The sequence below is a fragment of the Hydra viridissima genome, unplaced genomic scaffold (genome assembly GCF_058129835.1).
Source record: "Hydra viridissima isolate aposymbiotic clone 2 unplaced genomic scaffold, HvirCarnegie_v1 scaffold_3, whole genome shotgun sequence".
Lineage (NCBI taxonomy): Eukaryota > Metazoa > Cnidaria > Hydrozoa > Anthoathecata > Hydridae > Hydra > Hydra viridissima.
This window is the reverse complement of record NW_028324302.1, coordinates 9,031,575-9,053,373: the sequence shown is the minus strand read 5'-3', so window position 1 is coordinate 9,053,373 and position 21,799 is coordinate 9,031,575. Positions and strand designations below refer to the sequence as shown.

The window sequence follows — 21,799 nt, the reverse complement described above, 5'->3', positions numbered from 1 at the left end:
AACATCAAACACCAATTCCAATAGATACTTTATTTTCAGATAAAAATGAAAATGAATCAAGAAAAGAATGAAGTTGGAGGTAATTGTCTCGATTTGACTCTTTAATTCAGTTTCATATAAGACTAATCTTTTTTTAGCAGTTGTGATGAAAAAGCTTTGATTTTATCAAGACATTATGCTAAAATAAACTGACCTTTAGACCGCTGATACTGTTTTTAATGCTTACTTAAAGATATCCCTTTTAAATACTAAAGCAAATGTTTGGCATTTTAGGTGCATCCATTTACACAGACAAGCTCGCAAAGCTTCTTTGATGCTCCGATACTTTCCTTTTTTCCAAGTTTTTAACAAACCATGAGATCTTTGTTTTCTTAAAAAAGCACAAATCTGTTATCGTGATATGTAAAAAGAAATCATACTAACATCAGGCTTTAATACATAACTACGCTTTAAAATTCCATAAAAATTTCTTCGTCAATGTCTAAACCTCTTTATAATTAAGCGATAAGAAAACAAAAGTTGTTTTTTTAAATAACACAGATCCATGAAGCCATCACATTAAAGCAAATAAAAATATCAAGATGTTACACAATATTTGGCGTTAAAAATTTAGAGTTCAAACCAAGTTCGTTGACGAAGCTGGCTTCAAAACTGATGAAGTAAACGTAATGTCTAAAGCAACACCTACTGAAGTATTAATAGCGGCCAACACCAGCCATAGCGGTACGCTATGGAAAAAAAAAGGTTCAGGAAAATGTAAGTTTCATCATTAAATATACCTTATGAAGTATTACTATTTGAAAGTTAGAAAGGTTAGAAAACGAAAGTTAGATATTCAAAGGATATTCAAAAAAAACGATTTTCAAAAGATATTTAAATTGACATTCATTCACTTAGGAAATCTAAAATTTCACGAAAAATTTTTAATTAATAATTAAATTTTCGGATGACCAATTTACATTCGTTCTTTTTTTTAATTACGAAATTAATATAATATAAATGACATCAGACTAAAAATAATCAAATGTCAATATTTTAATCAAAATTTTGACTTTCTAATATTTAAAGAAAAAAAATTCCGAATGGAATTTATTCTAATATAAAATTGAATTTTCACTAAATGCTGATATAAAATTTAACAGCATGTACAGTAGCGTGCAAAAGTTTATAAACGGCTAAAATTTTCTAGTTTTTTCGTCATAACTTTTTTTCTTTTTACTGAAAATGAATGGAATTTTTAACAATTGCTCTTCTAAAGTGATAATATAATGTAAGTGACTCAAAAAAATAAAAATTTGTTACGGAAGGAAGAAATTTAAATTTTATAGAACACATAATCGTGCAAAAGTTTATAAACAAATGAAAAAAACTCAAAAAAGAGATATTATTTCTAATTCCTCCACATTTTTTCACTACAGAGCATCAGTATTTTGTTGGATAGCCTCTAGATTTTAATACTGCTTGGCACCGACGAGGCATAGAGCCAACTAAATTGATAAGCACATCTTTGGGGATATTTACTCAACAATTCGAAAGCATCTTGAATAAATCATTTTTATTTGTTGGTTTTTCGCCCTTCAATTGACAATCAAGATGTTCCCAAACATGTTCTATTGGATTTAAATCTGGACTTTGAGAAGGAATTTTTTTCGAATTTAAAAAATTTTTTACAGAGTTTGCACAATGCTTTGGATTGTGGTCTTGTTGGAAAATCCAACCACGAGACATTTTGTCCTTTCCGTGTGGCAGCATAACATTCTTGATTATACCTAAATATGCATTCTGATCAATTATGCCTTCAATGCAATGAAGTGGACCAATAGAATCACGACTTAAAGATCCCCAAACTATTATATTGCCACCATCATGTTTAACTGTTGGTATTTGATACTTAGGAGCAAATCTTTTACATTTCGGGCGTCTCACGTACTTGATACCATCGCTACCAAACATGCAAACCTTTGATTCGTCGCTGAATAAGACTTTTGACCATTCTTTTGAAGTCCAATGCAAATGATCTTTTACAAATTTCACTCGTGCTAAGCGATTATTTAATAATATTAATGGTTTCTTGGCAAGAAGACGACCAAACAAATTATACTGACGCAGGCGACGTTTTGTAGTATCTACACTGCACTTAACACCATAACTCTTGCTCAATATATCATTTAATTCGACAGCACTTCTGCGGGGATCTTTTTTTGATTGTCTTACCAAAGTTCTGTCGTGATGTTCTGCAATTATCTTTGGCCTTTCTAGACGATGCTTGTTTTTTTGAGTGTCTTATGGTCTCTATATCTCTTAACTAGTACGCTAATTGTTGATTTAGCCACATCGTCAAGCTCAAAAATTTGCTTATAACGAATCTTCTTCTCTACAGCTCGTATTATTAATTTTTTCTTTTCTAGTGACAGTTCCTTAGACTTTCCCATTATTTTTTTAGTTCAATATAAGTTAAATATTATTTCCAGTAAATTAGCTTTAACAGCAAAACATTTTTCTTAGTGAAATTTTGATTTCTTTAATGGGACTTGGAACTGTTTATAAACTTTTGCACGATTATGTTTTCAATAAAATTTGAATTTCTTCCTTTCGTAACAAATTTTCATTTTTTTGAGTCACTTATATTATGTAATCACTTTAGAAGAGCAATTATTAAAAATTCCTTTCATTTTCAGTGAAAAGAAAAAAAGTTATGACGAAAAAACTATTTCACCAGTACTTTTATATAACCAGCACGTATGAAACCAGCACATACACAACTTGGATATCTGCAACTGCTCTACTCAATGAATACAACATACTGCTCCACTCAGAGCACGTAACACATTTTACACAATTCCATTAAAACTTGTTAAATATGTTTACAACTCTAGTTAACAAAATTTAAAGAACCAGATTTTTCAGTTATTTTCAAATATTTTTTAACTGTAGCCTTACTCAGGATAATTTTTTTTTCTATTTGATGTCACACTTTTCCGGCAAACCAGTTTTTCACAAAAAATGCTCAAAATACCTACACCATGTCTAAAGTATGCAAGTTCTGACTGTACATACAGATTTTTGTTTTATACTCGCCTTATTTGCTCAAAGTCTTTTGAATAATTTAAAGGCACAAAACTTAAAAGTTTCTTATTTAAGATTACTTTTAGGAATAATAAGCCTTTGATAAAAAACAGCGAAAAATTACAAATTTTTATAAATTAGTGTTTATTAGTTTTTTTCCGTTGATGGACATCTCAAAACTCTTTCAATCTCATGATCTATCAGCACAAAACTAGTTGGGCCTTGGTTTACTTTTCTGGAACTTTGCTATCTCAAAAAAATCGTGAAAGTAAGCTAAGATTCTGAAGTTATTCTGAAGTTACTCATGGATCAATAACTGCTGTGCACTTTTCCAGAATTAAGAGCTATTTTGAATAATTTAACTTTTAAACGCGTTTTTTAAACTTAAAAGATGATTGGCCAAAAAAAATTTTTTTTTTATTACTTTAATATTATATTTTTAAATTCAAACAAAATGCAAGTACATTTAAATAAATAAACGAAAAAAAAAAGTACTAAAAGTTAAGCAAAAGTTATTAAAAAATGATAATACATAGCTAAACAAAAATTAAGGTAAATAATTTGTAATGGTAACTTGGTTTTTAAATTTTGCTTAAGCTGACCGTCAAAAATCTTAAAACTATCAACTTCGTTGTAATTCACACATACGCCAAAAAACTTCTACTTTTCAGCATTTAAAGCTTTAAAAAAAAGTAGTGTTATTTTTTAAAGATATAAATGATTATAAAATTGATTTAAACTTTTCCCTTTTTTATCCTTATAAAGACCATCAATTAGACCTGTTTGATCTTTCTATCTTTAAGAGGACAGGAATGTTATATATTCCAAAGTAATATCTACACAACGAGAAGGTCAACATCTTTCAAATTTGCTTCTCGGCTTATTTTTCTTACGTTAAACTCCCTATACCGTCTATGTAACTTGTTTCTGGATACTGAAGCTTCCTCTCCCAACATATCTAGAGGAATAGGAGAATGGAGTAATATTTCAGCTACGTGTACTAGTACTATAAGTACGGTCACTGGTATTTTATACCAAGGGAAGTGGTCTAAGTATGGTTTGTAAATGTCTTTACAGTACTCATTGAGTTTAGCCGGTTCAATTAATTGCTGACAGTTGACTAATATATTTTAATGATCAATATATTTTTAAATCTAACAATCAACTCTTCAGAAATTTCTAACACTTCTCTAAATTTTTTTGGGTCGGAAAAAGCAGTTCGGCAAACATTATTGGTTGTTATAGTATCTACACCACCTGCTCTCGGTTCGTCCACTATTACTCCGAACTTCTGTCTCATTCTATCCTAAATCAAATTCTTCCTTTCATTGCACTGCTTTTGTAAATGTTTTTGAGCCTTCCATATTTTAAGTAGCAGACGATATGAATTGTTTGAAAACATTCAAAGAATCTTATCCGCATGCAAAAAATCTCATCCGCATGCATTATATATATATATATATATATATATATATATATATATATATATATATATATATATATATATATATATATATATATATATATATATATATATTGTTTGGAAAAATAATTACACTGTATACGCTACCTTAAAAACTGATATTTTGTAAACCTCTTTTTCCACCATATTGAATTTTATAATACCATATCAATGGTATTATAAATACTGTTCAATTTTTACAAGATATTTTTATAAGATATTTTATATATAATGTTTGGAAAAATAATTACGCTGTATATTAAAATGCTACCTTACATTTTGTAAACCTCGACATACGAATTTGATCAAAAGCTTTGACATTAACACTTCATATCTTTATAACGGTATGTCCAAGAAACTTTATATTTTAGATTTTTCTGTTTTAAAGTGTTCTTAAATTAAATGAAAATTTCAAAATCAAACTTAAAATTCATGACTTTTCTGATACTTGCCCCCATAATTTCCCACCTTACAATGGCGGATCAACGCCCTTATAAAGTTAATTATTTGAAAATTTTCAGCTGTTCTTATTATATTGTCCAACCCATGTATAAGGCCTTTCAACGGCCCTAATAATTTGCTTGTTAATAGTGATTCTTAACGGTACTTCCCAGCATTTAATAATTTATTTTTTATACTTTTATTTGACTGATTTTATATTTTTTTAAAGGGTTTTTCAAAACACAGCTTCTCTGCTAAATCTCAGCCTTTCCTCAAAATATTAAAACAGTTTTAATGGCAAGTTAAATTCGCGAGCTTTCATTTACTTTATTTTAGATGTAAAATTACCCATAAAAATGTAAACTCCCCCCAGTTTATTCTCTAAAAATGTAAAATTACTCATATATTTGATAAGTATAATTGTAACATTTACATATTTGAAGAATTTCATCCAAGTAAAATTTTTCCTTTAACTGTATAAATATAATATTTACTTAATTAAAGTCATTTATACTTTTCTGTAATTGAATAATTCAGGAATTAGTCATAATAACAAATAGTCTGGCCATTTAAGCCGTTTTCGTAAGATTCTATTGTTTGAAAACAATAGAAGTTAAAATTTTAAATTTATGCTAAAAATTGTTAAATTATCGTGCCCAGTCTACTAACTAGTGCAAAAAAATCTAAAAAATAGCAAACTCAGGAGAGGAACAGTCCATTGATTCTCTTATGTTAGATCTAGAATCAGACATTTTTTCTGAAAAAAGTTTCTTAATGATGTCGATGCTTTTCTTACAGAAATTGAGAATGGAAGCGTTTCAAACAACTTTAACTGCCAGCAGTGTGAAAAAATGCAAATCAGAGAAAGGACTCAAACACCACATAATAACACATCACTCTAAGATTGACTCTTCAACACTGCAAAGAAATGCAGCAACTGATATTAAGCGTGCATGTACTGTAGAAGAGTTCACAACTTTCATTAAAAAAAGCATTAAATTTGTGCAAAACGATCTTTGCTACCCTCCATATATCAGAGATGAGCTTTCAAGGTACAGTTTCTCAGAAGATGATGCAAAGCATTCATTCGATCTAATAAAGGAAGTTATTGAAAATTTTAAGGGTGATGCAGAAGTTTTTTATCCACAATTTTACAAAGTTGCTGGTCAGAAAGGTTTTATGAAAAATCTCACAGATAAAACCTCAACTCTTGTAGGATATGACCTTGCAAATCACATTTTGGCTCACTTGACTAAGTCTAAAAATCCCACCTCAGTTTTAGTCATTGATGTTGAAATTAAGTTTACAGATAAAGAAAAAAATTTAATTGAATATTTGGGTGGGTATGTATTCAGTACTTTTTATTGAAGGATACGTTATTCAAAAAGTTGACTAACCAGATTTGACAAGAAACACTCTTAGTTTTGTTGGCTGGAAAAAATGTAGAAAATAATTCTAATTATTTTGACAAGTATAATCATGATACTAATAAAAAATTTACTTTTTTAAAAAATCGAGGTGGTCTTTGATTTATATCATCTGATGCTTTGTCACTATTTAAAATAGCAGGAATAGCATTTAGAAAATCAACAAAAATTTTAAGTAAAAATGTTGACTGCAGAGTTGCTTCAAGATGTTGGGGTTTTATCTCACTTCTCAAAAATTTGCAATGTTTCTTCCAGGGCTGTGGAGTCGGAGTCGTGGAGTCGGAGCTCATTTTGGCTGGAGTCGGAGTCGGAGTCGGAAAAATTGTACCGACTCCGACTCCGGTTTAAAAAAAATCTTTCAAAGTTTCATAATTTTCATAAAAATTTTATAGATATTACAAAACTACAAGTCCCAGGATGCTCTGAAAGCTGTAGGATATCCAGACAAAATGGGAATTGTAGTTTGCAACAACAGGAGGACAAGGAGTTTGACATGTTACTTTTAGGCCTTTAAAACAGTGATAAGCAATAGGGTATTTTGCTGCTTATCACTGAGAATGATATATCACCTCCTTTGCGCTCTCCTCTACCTTCCCTTAAACTATATAACTTCATGATCCCCTAACTCCCGACTTAAATTGTCTGGCACTGTGCTACATATTAGTAGAAAACTAGGCGTGCCACCACCAAGCACCAAAGAGTTGCTCCACAAACAGAAAGACTGTAAGTATTCAATTAACTTTGTTTCTCTGGAGAGAGAGAGAGTATTAGAAAATTAGTGATTGAAGAAGCTGTTAAACAAAAAGAAGAACTTAATGAATGTCTCAAGGGACGCTTTGTGTTTCTTAACAGAGTGAACTATTTTGCAATCAATTTTTAATTCTTTTTTGAAAAAAATGAAGCAGTTACCAAGACATTGGCAGTAAAAGACTCCAAAACTAATCACACCAGCGAATTTCTCCAGGTCTTAGTAGAAAAGATTCTTAAAGAATATGAACTTAAAGAAGAACAAGTTCTTTCTGTCCAACTGACAATATTTCAAACATGATTTTGACAAATTCATGTTATTAGCGACCGCATAAGAGTTTATTGCATAACAAGAGTTCAGAAAAGTTGTTTGTTCAGATATTGTTTTCTTATAAATATTGTTTAAAGCACTAAGTGGTTGGATTATTTGTATCATAGTGATGAAATAGCCAATGTTAACATTTTACTACAGTTATTTGTTGTTACAAACAAATAACTGTAGTAAAACAAAAAACTATTTGTTGTTACAAAGTGGTTACTTATGAAGGAGTCGGAGTCGGAGTCGGAGTCGGGAGTCGGGAGTCGGGAGTCGGGAGTCGGGAGTCGGGAGTCGGGAGTCGGAGTCGGAGTCGGAGTCGGTCCATGATAAAATCAAGGAGTCGGAGTCGGAGTCAGAACAGCAGCTTACCGACTCCACTGCCCTGGTTTCTTCTACCAAAATATCTGAAGAATTGTCTCTCAATCTTCTAGACCATCTTTCAACTCTTTATATTTGTGTATGCTCATTTTCTTATTCAAAGGACCTTGTAAACTTGCATAAAATCAAGTCTAAGAACAAAAGAACAAATTCGTTAAGAAAAGAAATCAAGAAAGGATCTTTGAACTCCACTGAATACTTTAGATAAAAAAACAGACATTAGAAAAGGTTATTTTCATAGCCATAAATGTCATTAAAAACATATTCTTGCATAGGAACTATATTGCAGCATGATGGAGAGATGCAATGATTAATAAAGTGAAAACCAAATGAAGTTAAGTAAGTTCTTATTTTAAGTATCAAATGCTATATAGTTAAAAGTAGTTAAATAGTTATTTATTTTTATTATTTTATTAAAATAAGTTTATTAAAATAATTTTGAAATAAATAATGTTAAGAATTTTATTTTAGCCTCTTCTTTCTTTGTAACACAACTTCAACTTAAGAGATCACTTTTCAGTCTCCTAGAGAATTTTAAAGGTTAATAATGAACCTTTTGGTGCCCCAATTACCACTTACCTTTAGTTTCCACAAGTAAATTACTCTAACCGTCACATGCACAGTGTAAGACATGGTGGTAACAAAAAATTAAGTCAAAAAATCATTTCATCTCACTATTATTTTTCTTAATAAAAAATAGTATTCAAGACTTGGGAACCCTTTTTGCAAATACTATGGACAAATGTGCATATATATATATATATATATATATATATATATATATATATATATATATATATATATATATATATATATATATATATATATATATATATATATATATATATATATATATAGAGAGAGAGAGAGAGAGAGAGAGAGAGAGAGAGAGAGAGAGAGTGAGAGAGAGACACACACACAATTATTTTATACTAACAATGCCTTTATAAGGATAGCCGTTTTTGATTTCCTTCTTTTGATGAGTTCATTTTTTGTTACAATTTCGGCGTGATAATTTCTCTTTTGTAAAGGTCTTTGGTTCTGGATTATTATCAAGACTATTAGTTCCTATAATTGGTAACCTAATGTTTTCTAAGGAGAGATTTGGGCAAGTGTGAAGGCCTTAGTTTAGATCTTTATAAAATAATTCAGTTATCTGATTCCACAAAATGCGATTATCAGTATTCCACATATATCGCGTCTTTGTTTACAAACAGTGCGCACTAGCTAGTAGATTGGGTTCAAAAAAACTCTAACAATAAGATAAACAAAAGCGCTCTTCAACTGGCCAGACAATGTATTTTATGACTGTGGTTTTTGGGACTTTTCACTGATTTTTAACGGATTTTTTACTATACGGGATTTTTACTTCACTGGATTTTTTTATTTGCAAACTTCCCGAAATTGTTTATTTTATTCCCTTAAGGGTCAAAAATGTATAATAACACAGACAATGTCCACCTTACCATGTTACTGATGTATATGAATTGACTATCTTTATAAGATTTGCTTTTTAAACTGTTAATTGATAAATACGTTGATGGCTGTGATCAGAGATGAAAGATATGGCACTACATAATCATAAAAAATAACACTGAAAATATGTTTACTTTTAATCTTGCTCTAGTTATAGTTTGCGTTTTCAACAATTTATCGACTAGATATTCTTTCAGGAAAATGATCAAATTTACTACTTTTATGAGCTCAACTTCTCAAAGGTTGTCAACATTACACTAGATTATATCTTGAATCAAACATAAAGTTATATCAATAATCTAGAACTTTAAGTAACATTAACTTTTCACTTACTGTCAATGTGGTTTGAGGTAATTGTGATAAGATAGTTTGTTTCATTGACAAAAATTGCTATAGAAGTTGAAATGAGTTTTAAAAGTTTAATAAAGTTTTCAGTTTTTTCCCCAGAAAATTTGATAGTTCCTAATATTATCTTGTACCGCCTTTTCAACAACACAATTTTGCAAGTGATGGCATGAGTAAAATATTGCTTGCACTTTTATCCTTCTCTAAAAGTCTCAATGCTGAGTTTGGTAATAGCTTTTATTTAAAAATTTTGACTATGTTATATTAATAACTTATGTAATCTACTGCTGTCACAAATCTCTATGCATCCTTTGCCAATAAATAAAATGGTATACCTCAAATCTTTTTTTTTTTTTTTTTTTCACAATATTATGAGTAATAATCATGTTTTGGGTACCATCTTTTATCATTACTATACCTTGTATTCTTTAACTTCTTGTATTATACTTACACAACCCAGAAATTTATTCTACTATATGTTTGTTTTGCACAGTCAATCTGACATAAATTATACTTTGATTGTGCAAGTTGCTAGCCATCTTTAATTGTCTTAATAATTTTGCACCTGTTAACTTTTTCCATCAAGCCTTAATTTCAGTGAAAGAATTCTTCAAATATGGTTTAGACAATTTATGGTATAAAGGTAGTTTGAATGAAGATAAGAGCTGCTTAAAGAAATCAGACTAAAACACACCTTCAAGGGATAGAGATGCATCATACATATACAGTTGTAGCTTTTTTATGCTTAAGGTTGGTTTGTTCAGAGTCTGTCATGCTATAAAAAAAAGTTATTATAGATATCAATTCAGATTATGATTTGTGTGTCAAATTAATCATATTGAAGCAAGGCCAATTCTAAATACTGTCTATTTGTAAAGTTTTCCAAATTTAAAAGGCTGCAACATGATAATTTAGCCTTTAAAATGGGTTTAACATCTATTTTATAAAAATTTAATTTTTAGTTAAAGCTTATCACTGCATTATCAATAATGGTTACTTTTTCTGTTACGAAAATCCCCAAAGCAAAAAGGCTCTGTGTTGCTTTCTTCTTAACCAATCAAAGTGAGTACAGATTAAGAATGAATGTTTTTCACTACACTTAGTTTTATATGTATATATTTTGTATGATATCATGTTAACAATTAAACAACCATGCATATGTGTGTGCATGTGTGCGTGAGTGCGTGTTTGTGTTACTTATGCATACAATAGAAAAAAACCTTATACTATATATTACTTATGCATACAATAGAAAAAAACTTTATCCAACTATATAATAATTGTATCATTTCTGTTTTGACAGAATTTCAATAAAAGATGAAGTCAGCTTAACTATAGATGTTTTTACAAAAGATTGCAAGAAACTTAAGTTTATAGCTACAACACCTCAAGAAAGAGATGTAAGTAATTTTTTAAGAAAGAGATGTAAGTAGCTTTTTTAAGAAAGAGATGTAAGTTGTTATGTAGAAAAAAAACAAGAATATTAAGTACTTCAGTACTTTGGACCATTCTAACTTATTAGAATGAAAAAGTTTTTTTTATAGTATTTGAGAAAATATATTTGAACATATTTGAGAAAAAGTTATAATTGTTTCTAAAATTTAATGATTTTTAAATTACACTTTTGATTACACTATATAAATATACAAATCTAAATTATCTTTATACTGAAAATTCAATTCTTTTAATGATAATTCCATTTTCTCTCAACTTTGAATATGTAAAACTCCATGTTTGTAAGTTGTTAAGAAAGTTAAACTATCTTTTAAACAAGTCCCATTTTAACAAATTATAAAGATTTTTTATAGTTTTTGAACAAGCTGCAGTTTAACAAGTTGTTGACATAAGTCATAAGATTTTTGAAAAAGTTTTATCAAATGAGTTAGTTGAGAAAAGTTGTTAAACAAATTTTACATAAAGTTATTAAAAGTTACCATAAAGTTAGAAATAAATCAAAGGTTGTTAATAAAGTTATAACTGAAGGTGTTAATAAAGTTATAACTGAAGGTGTTAATAATTGTGTTGTAACAAGGTAATGTTTCATTTCAATTGCAATGGAGGCTGTCATCTCAATCAAACATATTAAGATGTTAAAGACACAATTAGATCTTGTGCCTCTAATCTGAGTCAACTAATATGGGTCCACATACTTTTTCAGAACGATTGGAATCAGATTCCACACATTAACTTCCATACATCAGTAGAAGGTAGGGGTGGAAGTTAAGGTTAGTTTTAGTCTAACTAAATTTAGTCAACTAACTTTTTAGCGTAACTAAAATTAGTCAACTAAATTTTTAGTCTTACTAAATTTAGTCAACTACCTTTTTAGTCTAACTAAAATTAGTCTGCTAACTTTTTAGTTTAACTAAAATTACTTGACTAACTTTTTAGTCTAACTAAAATTAGTTGACTAAAACAAGATTTAGTGCTAAAAAAAACTGAATAATCTATACCATGAAATTATATTAAAAAAAAAACATGAATTATGGTAAATAAATCAATTTAAAGGCATTCATTAAAATTTATTGTTTTTAAGAAATTTAAAATACGTAATATAATTTGTGACAATTAGGTAATAAAAATGTCTTGTTTTTACCTAGTGTTGCCCCAAATTTTCTTTTATTTAATTAAATTAAAATTGGTTTGTTAGCAGAACAACTCTGTCAAAACTAACTAATATTTTATACCAAAAAGAGAGTTGAACAAGATATATATTTAATTATACAATATAGAAGTAATAAAAAACATTAATTGCCTAACTGTTTCAATCTTATTGTTGTCACTGTAAATATCTGCATTTTTATAAGTGTAGAACGAAATAAGTTACGTATTATTACCTCAAAAAATCATTGCAGGTATTACATAAAGGAAATCCAAAAATACTTCTGCAAATAACACACCTTTCAAGAACACGGCACCATTTTTATATAAATTGATTTCACATGTGTTTTAATTTACTATTCACTTTAATTAGAAATTGAAAAAATCCAGATCTGAACAGCTTTTCATTGAAATGCAAAAGTACTTAATGATAATGGGGGACTAGTTAGATAAGTTTTATTTAGTCAATTAAAAATTTAGTCAATTAAATTAGTTAGACTAAAAAGTTAATCGACTAATTTTAGACTAAAAAGTCAGTAAAATAATGTTAGACTAAATTTAGTTTGACTGAAATGTTATTCGCCTAAATTTAGTAAGACTAAAAAGTTAGTCGGCTAAATTTAGTTATGGTTTTTTTAGTTAAGTTAGTTACAATTTTTAGTTTTAGTCACAACACTAGTAGAAGGTAGAGCTAGTTATAAGAATTATGTAATAAATTTTGTACTTATCTTGAAATTCATCCATCATGAGGTGGTTGCAAGGAATTCCTTTAGCTAGTATTATATTTTTTGATGGAACTCATGTCATATTGTTTATTGCATAGCACTTGGAGTCCTACATCAGGCATGTTACACTGCCAGAATCATTTACTTTTTAAAATGTGAATTATCAGATCCTAATTTAAACTGAAAGCTTATTAAGAAACTCAAGAAACAAAATATGGTTACAATTTTCCATATTTAAAGAAAGGAATTTTACTGTTAAAATTTTCAAGAGTCAAGTAAATGTGAACAGACATTTTTAACAATGAAAGTCTGCAACATGCAAAAAAAATATAACTTTTTGAAAAATAATTCTTTTGTTTGTAAGTAAATGTAATGTTAAAGTCATCTTATTCTTTTAAAAAAAATTGTTTTTAATTGTAGTCTGTATAGTTCAATTTAACAAAAATTTGTGATAGTATTTAACTTAATTGTCTTTAAGATATGGCATCAACAAATGCTTGAAGCAGGTTCAAGTATTAATACAAACAAATCTTGTCTCAATAAAGATAAGTCATTCATATCACAAAAGACTATACTTTCACAGGAGCATTCTCATAATCAGTATGTTCCCTCACCAAATCGAACTGATGGTAATAGTATTTTATTTGTTTTGTTAGTAAATATAGTTTTATTTTATACGCTAGAGTAATTGGTATATCTTTGTTACGCTTAACAATTTAATGTAAATCTACTTGAGTTTTTTTTTTTTGTACAGCAGTACTAGTTCTCTGAAAAATATATGCAAGCAGTTTATGTCTGTCAAAAGCATTTTTGTTTATTGATGCTTTATGTTTACATGCAAAATAAAATAGGAAATAGTCAATCAAAGGCACAGCCAGATGGTTAAAACTTTTGTTAGTAGTGCGATGTGGGCAATAGAATTGTGTGTACTAAATTTAGAAAAAAACACAAATGTTTGCTGAGTAGAAAAAATTAACTTTGAGGAGGTACCTAGAACATCCAGGCAAATGTTCAAATGGCTTTACTCTAACTCTTTTTTCAGCATTTTATAGAATATGCACCTGCAAGTAAGGAATTCTAACAACTAATCAGGAGGCAAAAAGCAACAATATTTTTGACTTTTTTTTACAGTTTTATGAAAAGTTCTTGAAATAGCATTATCCTCACCAAAAGCCTTCAGTCTTAATTAACACAATATATATTTTTCTTTTTCAAAAATTTGGTTTGGCTTTATGAGGTAATTCTATTTTGGGGAAGAAGGAATTTGGAATAACCACTGTACACACGCCACACAGTCATTTCTAGCAGAGAGTAAAATACCATTAAGTGAATGATCTAAATAAACTATTAAACTTTACTTTTGTTTATGGTTTACTGATAAAAAAAAAAAAAAAAAAAGCAATTTACTGGAAATTTACTGTTCAAATCATTTTCTGAAAAAAAAAAATTCCATTTTTTTAACAAATCTAATCCTATTTCTTGGTAAGTCCTATGGATCAAGTTAGTAAAACTTGATTAATTATATCAGTTTTACTTACTTGAAATATTATTCATATTATGGTCAGTGGTAGAGTAAGCAGCGAAATCCTTATTAAAAAAATTTAATTTGATGATGAAACTAAAAGCTTTTTGTGCTTAAATAAAATTTTTGTGAGTTTTTCTCAATAAAACTGAAAACTTTATGAGGTGGCTTGATTCCCTTGATTAAGTCTTCCCATACCTATAATCAAGTGTTCTCATGGGGATGACAGGAACTTTTTTGCAAATTTTTGAAGTATTACTTTTTTATAACTTTACCTTGTGGCTTATGGATCAGCTTCTTATAAAAAATGTATCCAATTAAAAGTACTTTAAGAAGCCACTTTATTTCTATCATATGAGTTGCAATATAAAGTGGGATCATGCCTTCTCAGGCTACTATTTTTTTAGTTATTAATACCCTAATTGTAAATGTTTTTTTTTATTTATATATACTCTTAGTTGTTAATATTCTTTTAAATATATATCTTTTTTTATCTATGTAATAGTATTTTATTTGTTGTATCTAGGTTTGAATAACAATTATGATGCTGTTAAGATTTATGAGGAAGTAAGGTATGATTACTTACAGCTCCGAGATGGTGATGATCCCAACATATATGAGCCAATGAACGTTGAACAAGTTATAAGAGACTCTAAAAATATTAGAAGTTCTCAAGAGTCCATTGATGATCTTGGTCATAGAATATATGAAAATATTTCCTTGTATAAAAATAAATATGAACTCAATCTGGAAGACTTAAAGAAGACAATTGTGCCATTGAAGAACTCAAAATGTTTAGTTGATAATCCCTCAAGTAGTAACAAACTTACTGTAAATTCATTTGAAAGTTCTCAGAAATATAATAAAATACAAAAGGAAAACATTTACAGTATTCCTAAAAGGTTATTTTAAGTTAAAATTTTCTATAAGTTATAATAAACTAAATTACTTTTAGTGTTATTTTACAGCAAAAAGATAAATTTTTATTGCTTTATCATTAAATTTTTTAGTTTTACTTAAAATTCAGTGGTTGATCAAAAACTTTGATGATTTATATCAACTGTTTTCACTATTTTACCATAAAATAATAAGTATTACTTTACTAGCACTGTAGTTTTGAAGCTTTCCTGCAATTAATTTGTTTCTTTTCTGCAATCAATCCGGGTTTTTTTCTTATGATAACTGAAATGTTTATATATATTTTTAGTACATCAAGTGACAATCATTATCAAAATGTAAGTTTGTTTTAACATTAAAATGATTATTTCAAAAACCAGCTTTTAAGTTATAAAGCTGATAAATGTTAGTTGTTGAGTTTTCTTGTAATCTAGCCCATGATAAAATTTACCTATATTCTATTATAATAAGTTATCTTACATAATCTGTTTAAATGGCTCAAAAAAATAGAATCAAACTTGATCATTGATCAGAATAAAAGAGCCATGAAGTTAAAAATAGATTAAATACTGGATACTTGAAAAAGCATTTTTAAAAATTTATTTCAGATATTAAATCTTTTTGTTAAATTATTTTGGGAGTTTGTGAAATAGTAAGAAAACCTGTTGTTGAGAAAATGACTATTATTACTTTATTTTGTATGTATGTATGCATGTATGTATGTATGTATGTATGTATGTATGTATGTATGTATGTATGTATGTATGTATGTATGTATGTATGTATGTATGTATGTATGTATGTATGTATGTATGTATGTATGTATGTATGTATGTATGTATGTATGTATGTATGTATGTATGTATGTATGTATGTATGTATGTATGTATGTATGTATGTATGTATGTATGTATGTATGTATGTATGTATGTATGTATGTATGTATGTATGTATGTATTTATGTATGTATGTATGTATGTATGTATGTATGTATGCATATACATACATATATATACACATATACATACATATATAAAAATTTTTTAGTTAAATGATCTGAATGGTGTGAATGATCTGAACAATTTTTTTTACAAAGACATGGACAGGTTGACCTCTACAGGGTATCATGTTTTATTTTTTAAAAAAAGAAGAATTTTTCTAAAATTAAATGTTATTTCTTGTACATTTTCTTTTTGGATTTATTGCATATATGAAAAAAATATATGAGTAACATTTAATGTATCAATAAAATGTATTAGCTATTTTTAAACCATGCAAGAAAATTAGTCATAATGTAAGCTTGGAGAAACAACCTGTTTCAAGGTTGTTCTATAAAAGCCAATTAAACAAAATTCCAAAGCATATTTACCCCATGCTTCAGTATTTTGCTTTAAAATAATAGGAAGTTGTTTACCAACCTTAATTTCATGGTAAAATGAAAATTCAGAAAATTGTATAAAGTGTTAAATGAGAGGAAAGTTTTGGTTATCAAAAGAAACCAAGAGGAAGTTCAAAAAAAACAACTATTGTATATTTTAAAATTATTTTAAAATCTAAAATACAGAAATCAGAAACACTTTTTGAGCAAATCCAAATGCACTTACACTGGTTTTGTTTTAGAAAAGAAGACAATTGCAGATAATTGTGAAGAATTTTAAAGAAGATTTTTGTCTACATTATGCATTACATCATCTACACCAGAATCAAACTATTTAAAAGGAACTATTAAGAGAAAAATTGTTAGGGAGAGAACTTTCTTTTGAAATCTAAAGCCTGTTAGAAAGATAAATGATGTATTAAACTTTGAAGATAAAATTCAATAAAAAATCAGATATGACACCAACTCCTGCCATAATAATTAGATAATAAGATATCTACTCCTGCCATGAATACTGCTACAAACTTTTTGTATTATAATAAAAAAACAGTGCACAATGCAAGCAATTTTTATATTGAAGTTTTTACACATATTTCATATTAAAGGAAAATAAATGTTTGTTCAAAGAAATAAACAAATCATATGGGTCACATAAACGTGATGATCATATATCAATAGCAGTATGCACAACATGTATCAGAAAATTGGCTACTGATTTTTTAAATTATTGCTGTAAACTCTCCAAATTTGGATGTCATCTGATACAGACCATGTCCTCTAACACTGAACACAATTTTTAGTCAGTGTTAGATGACTTTCAACCTTTTATGCTAATTCTAACTGTAACATCTGATGACCAGAGTTACATATGGCCTCACTAAATGACCTTGTCTAAAATCTCATCTTAGTATAATTTTGCACTAGTTTTCTCATCCTGAGAACAAAATAGAGTTCAATAACCATTTCTTATGAGACACACGCTAAATCATTTGCTAAATGATGACCATTTTAAAGTCTCTGAATGACTTGAGCTGCCTCTTGAGACTTGCTCTGATCATTTTATTTATTAAAACTTTCTTACTTGGAAATTTTTTCTTCAGAAAAATAATTTTGAAATGCAAAATTTGACCTTAAAACATCAAAACTTCAAATAAACTGTCATTACCTAATTATTTTACTTTCAATATTGTGGAAAAAAGCTAAATGGAAATTTCCGAAAATCGTTTTTTTTTTTGTTAAAAAAAAAGTTAGTTTTTAACCTGTTGGTTAAGTTTATTTCTATTGTAAACCTCTTTGTTAGATACATTGCGCTTATCAGAGGAGGGTTGGAAGAACTGGGAAACCCATGCAGCTGTTCATTTTTTCAGCTAATAATTTTAAAAACCATTTTCTGCAACCCTTAACTTTCTCATAAACATGTGCCAGCTTTGATTGGCTGAAAAAATGAGCAACTGAACGAAGTGTTCGTTTTCTCCCCACCCCCTCCCTTATATTTTATTCCCTTTTTTACTTTTTAACGAATCTCATATTTTATTTAGTTTTTTGGCGGGGAAAAAAATGGCTGGCTGTTTTTTAATAAGACATGCCAGGGCTGATAATGTAAGTCTTTCTTTTTTTCGTAGATCGTAAAAAAATTATTCGTTTATTTTTAAAGAGCTGCTTTTGGCAAAATTTCATAAATAAAAAATATGACTTCAATTGACTTTTTGCTCAAATCGTTTCTTTTATTTACAGAAAAGCGTTCTTAGCGTTTGTGTTGATCAGAGCGGTTCAGTGAAACACTACAAGATTTATGACTCGGAAGTAAGAATATCTCTTTCGGATACAAGCAATTTTTGTTAATTATGAGAATAATTGAAAATATTTTGGTCTTTTGTTATTCTTTAAATTCTGTAGGGATCATTTTACTTGGATTTGAAGGATTCAAAATTTCCATCGGTTTCAAAGTTGTTAAATTATTATCACACTCACTCTTTGCCAAAATGTAATGTCTCGCTGAGCCAACCCTGTCGCCAATAACTCTAGAAATAATTTGTCGAGCATTTAGCTTGGCATCTTAAACAGCCTGTTAGGATTTTTCTGCCTCGCTATGCTAAAAAAAGAATAAGCATTTTTGAAAATTTGTAAATAAGAAAAAACCGTATTTCATGAAACTTTCTATTTGAGCGATGAAAAAAGTCACGTGGTTCCAAATGATATAAGACTTTTTGAAAAAGATTTCTGCAGCGTGTTCGTCTTAATAAAATCTTGTGTAGATGATGTAATCTCAAGTTTTTCCACAGAGTTTCTCCTGGTTTTTATTAATAAAATTTTTATGACCATTTTCTATATTTAAGATTTGTTATTAAATTATTTTTTTTTACCAAATTAAACCCAGTGAATAAATTCCTTTGAATTTAATCTTTTTTGTTAAAAAAAAAATAAGTTTATCGATAATTATGTTGATATAAAATTAAGTTTGTCGATAATTATGTCGATGTAAAAATTAGTTTATCAATAATTATGTTGATGTAAAAATTAGTTTATTGATAATTATGTCGATGTAAAAATTAGTTTATCGATAATTATGTTGATATAAAGATTTTGTTATGTTATATTAGTGAGTATATTTGTTTGCAATTTCTTTGAAGTACCATTTTGATATATATATATATATATATATGTATATATATATATATATATATATATATATATATATATATATATATATATATATATATATATATATATATATATATATATATATATATATATATATATGTATATATGTATATATATATGTATATATATATGTATATATATATATATATATATATATATATATATATATATATATATATATATATATATATATCAAAATGGTCATCCTTTGTGCGCTTTTATTTTAAAATTGTCAAAGCTATTTTTTTTCATTTTTGTCAGTTTTAAATTATAAAATTTTAAGATTTCAAATTTTGTTTTATTACCATTGTTTGTTGCAGTGAATAATGAATCGTAAAACAGAGATTTTGCTGTTTCGTTGGTGTGCGTCGCATCATTTCATCTTGCTTTTTGTTTCAACTTTATTGCTTAGTATGATTAGTGGATACGCTGTCTCTGTTGGATTTCAAAAACTACATGTTCTCTTCCCTTACATCAGTGATACGGGTAGCAAACCACCTGCCAGCTGCATATTTGGCATGCTACTCAATTTAGCTTCAGTGTTTGCGTTTGTTATCATTATTATAAGACATGGGCATTTTGAAAGATACAATACTATCGATAGTTATCGTGTTCATGTTTTAAATGACGTATCCTTCTTTATCGGTTTCCTCACTGCTTTGGGCGCAATGATGGTTTCCAATTTTCAAGAAAGCAATGTTCTCTCTGTTCATCTAATCGGAGCATTTATGTGCTTTAGCGCTGGCATAATTTATTGTTGGATTCACTCGTATCTCTCGTATTTAACGATGGGAGCTTTGACTTCGAAACTAAAACTTTACTTTCGACTGGGATTTTCGTGCGTGTCAACAGTAGCTTTTATTTTAACAATCCTGGGTGGTGCTTTTGCCAGTGTTAAGTTTGCGAAAAGAACTTCCAACCATACAATTATGGAATATAGCTCAAGTGATCCGGTAAAGTGTTTCTTTTTTTCAGAAGCTTTTTAACTGTTGCGTTAAACTGAAATTTTTGTATCGAAGTTTTTAATAATATCACTTGTTTTTGTTTTAGGGGTATGATGCTCATTTGGTAAGTACATTCTCCGAGTGGATTATGGTGCTAAGTTTCACCTGCTATTTCTTAACTTTCTACAAAGAGTTTAAGGAAATTTCCTCTTCAGTCGATATTTCTCAACGATCGGAAAATGGCATTTCAGAACCAATTTTTATACACACTTAACTGCAGCCTGTTCAATATGCATAATAAGGTAATCCACAACTAGTTAAAACAGTGTGGGTTACCTTTCTATTTTATATTTTTATTCGATTCTTTGCTATTTCTCAAAACTCTCAAATAACCAGACCAACCAATGTAAATTACCTCCATTTAAACACCCGACACCTGGTTTTTACCGAGAAAATGCAAGCAAATAAAGTTCTTTATTACTTTTTTAAACTAAATTTTTTTTTCTCTAAATTTAAAGTGAAAGAATAAAATAAATAGTTAGCTGAAATATCATTGCGTCATTCCATGCACACTCATCCAGAGAGGTCTTAAAATAAATTATTGTATCCAAAAAAACTTGGTCGAAATGTTTTTGCGCAGTTCCGAGTATTTTAGAAGATAATGAGACCTTAAAGTTCTTTAATTCTGAGCACGTATTGTAATAGCAGTATAGTTAATATAATGAAAATCGAGAGTAAAAAATTATAAAATTATAGAATTTGCTAAAGTTTTGAATGATGAATCTAAAAAAGTAATATACTTAGAAAATACGTTTATGTAAACAATTCAGAGAGGAATAACAGAAAAGGTAAACATTTAAACAAACTTCGCAATTTTTAAGTAAATATAGAAATATAGGTTTTGTCTTGAATGTGAGAAAACTAAATCACGCTACCGAAAAAAAAAAAAAAAAAAGCTGAACTTTTTCCATGTAAAAAGTAACGCGAAATAAAGTTATTTAATTGGTCTACATAAAATTTTCTTAAAAACAAGCAAGAAAAATTTGAACTCAGTTTAGTGACGTATTAGTTAAAGTAGTTATACTCAAATTGATTTTTTTTATTGATCCTATTCAAACTTATTTGAACCTGTTCAAATTGTAATGAATGCAATGTCTCTGCGGACTTCTTCATTTTGAACACCTGCTTTATTTGCTTTTAACCGAAGGTTCTAAAGCCTCAAAAACTCCTCTTCTCATTTGTGCTGTGTATTGGGAGCCACAGCTGAAAAAACCGCTCGCGATTAGTATGCCCAGTTCAAAAATACAAATTTTAACCTCAAAAGACGCACTTTTCGTTTTGATCGTCCAGTTCGATGAAGAGTGATTAAACAAACTTTTGCACAAAAAATCGCGTCAAATAACAATTGGT

General features: G+C 28.4%; 1 protein-coding gene across 7 annotated transcripts; it reads left to right on the top strand.

Moving 5' to 3' along the window:
* Positions 1-560: 560 nt before the first annotated feature.
* On the top strand, positions 561-20,939 carry LOC145202514 (DNA damage-regulated autophagy modulator protein 1-like). 7 transcript variants are annotated; one of them, XM_090081488.1, is made up of 11 exons: positions 9,146-9,666; positions 10,287-10,411; positions 10,624-10,723; positions 10,965-11,061; positions 13,466-13,616; positions 15,036-15,411; positions 15,717-15,744; positions 16,454-16,527; positions 18,323-18,383; positions 18,519-18,587; positions 18,681-19,363. In XM_090081488.1, exons 5-11 carry the CDS (start codon positions 13,481-13,483, stop codon positions 18,801-18,803), a joined length of 867 nt encoding a protein of 288 aa, XP_089937614.1. In that variant the 5' UTR covers positions 9,146-9,666; positions 10,287-10,411; positions 10,624-10,723; positions 10,965-11,061; positions 13,466-13,480; the 3' UTR covers positions 18,804-19,363. The 7 variants fall into 7 exon arrangements, with proteins under 7 accessions (XP_089937611.1, XP_089937610.1, XP_089937616.1 ...); XM_090081487.1 differs by having other exon boundaries at positions 9,146-9,888; XM_090081485.1 differs by lacking the exons at positions 9,146-9,666; positions 10,287-10,411; positions 18,681-19,363 and adding exons at positions 561-756; positions 19,766-20,398.
* The last annotated feature ends 860 nt before the right edge of the window (positions 20,940-21,799 follow it).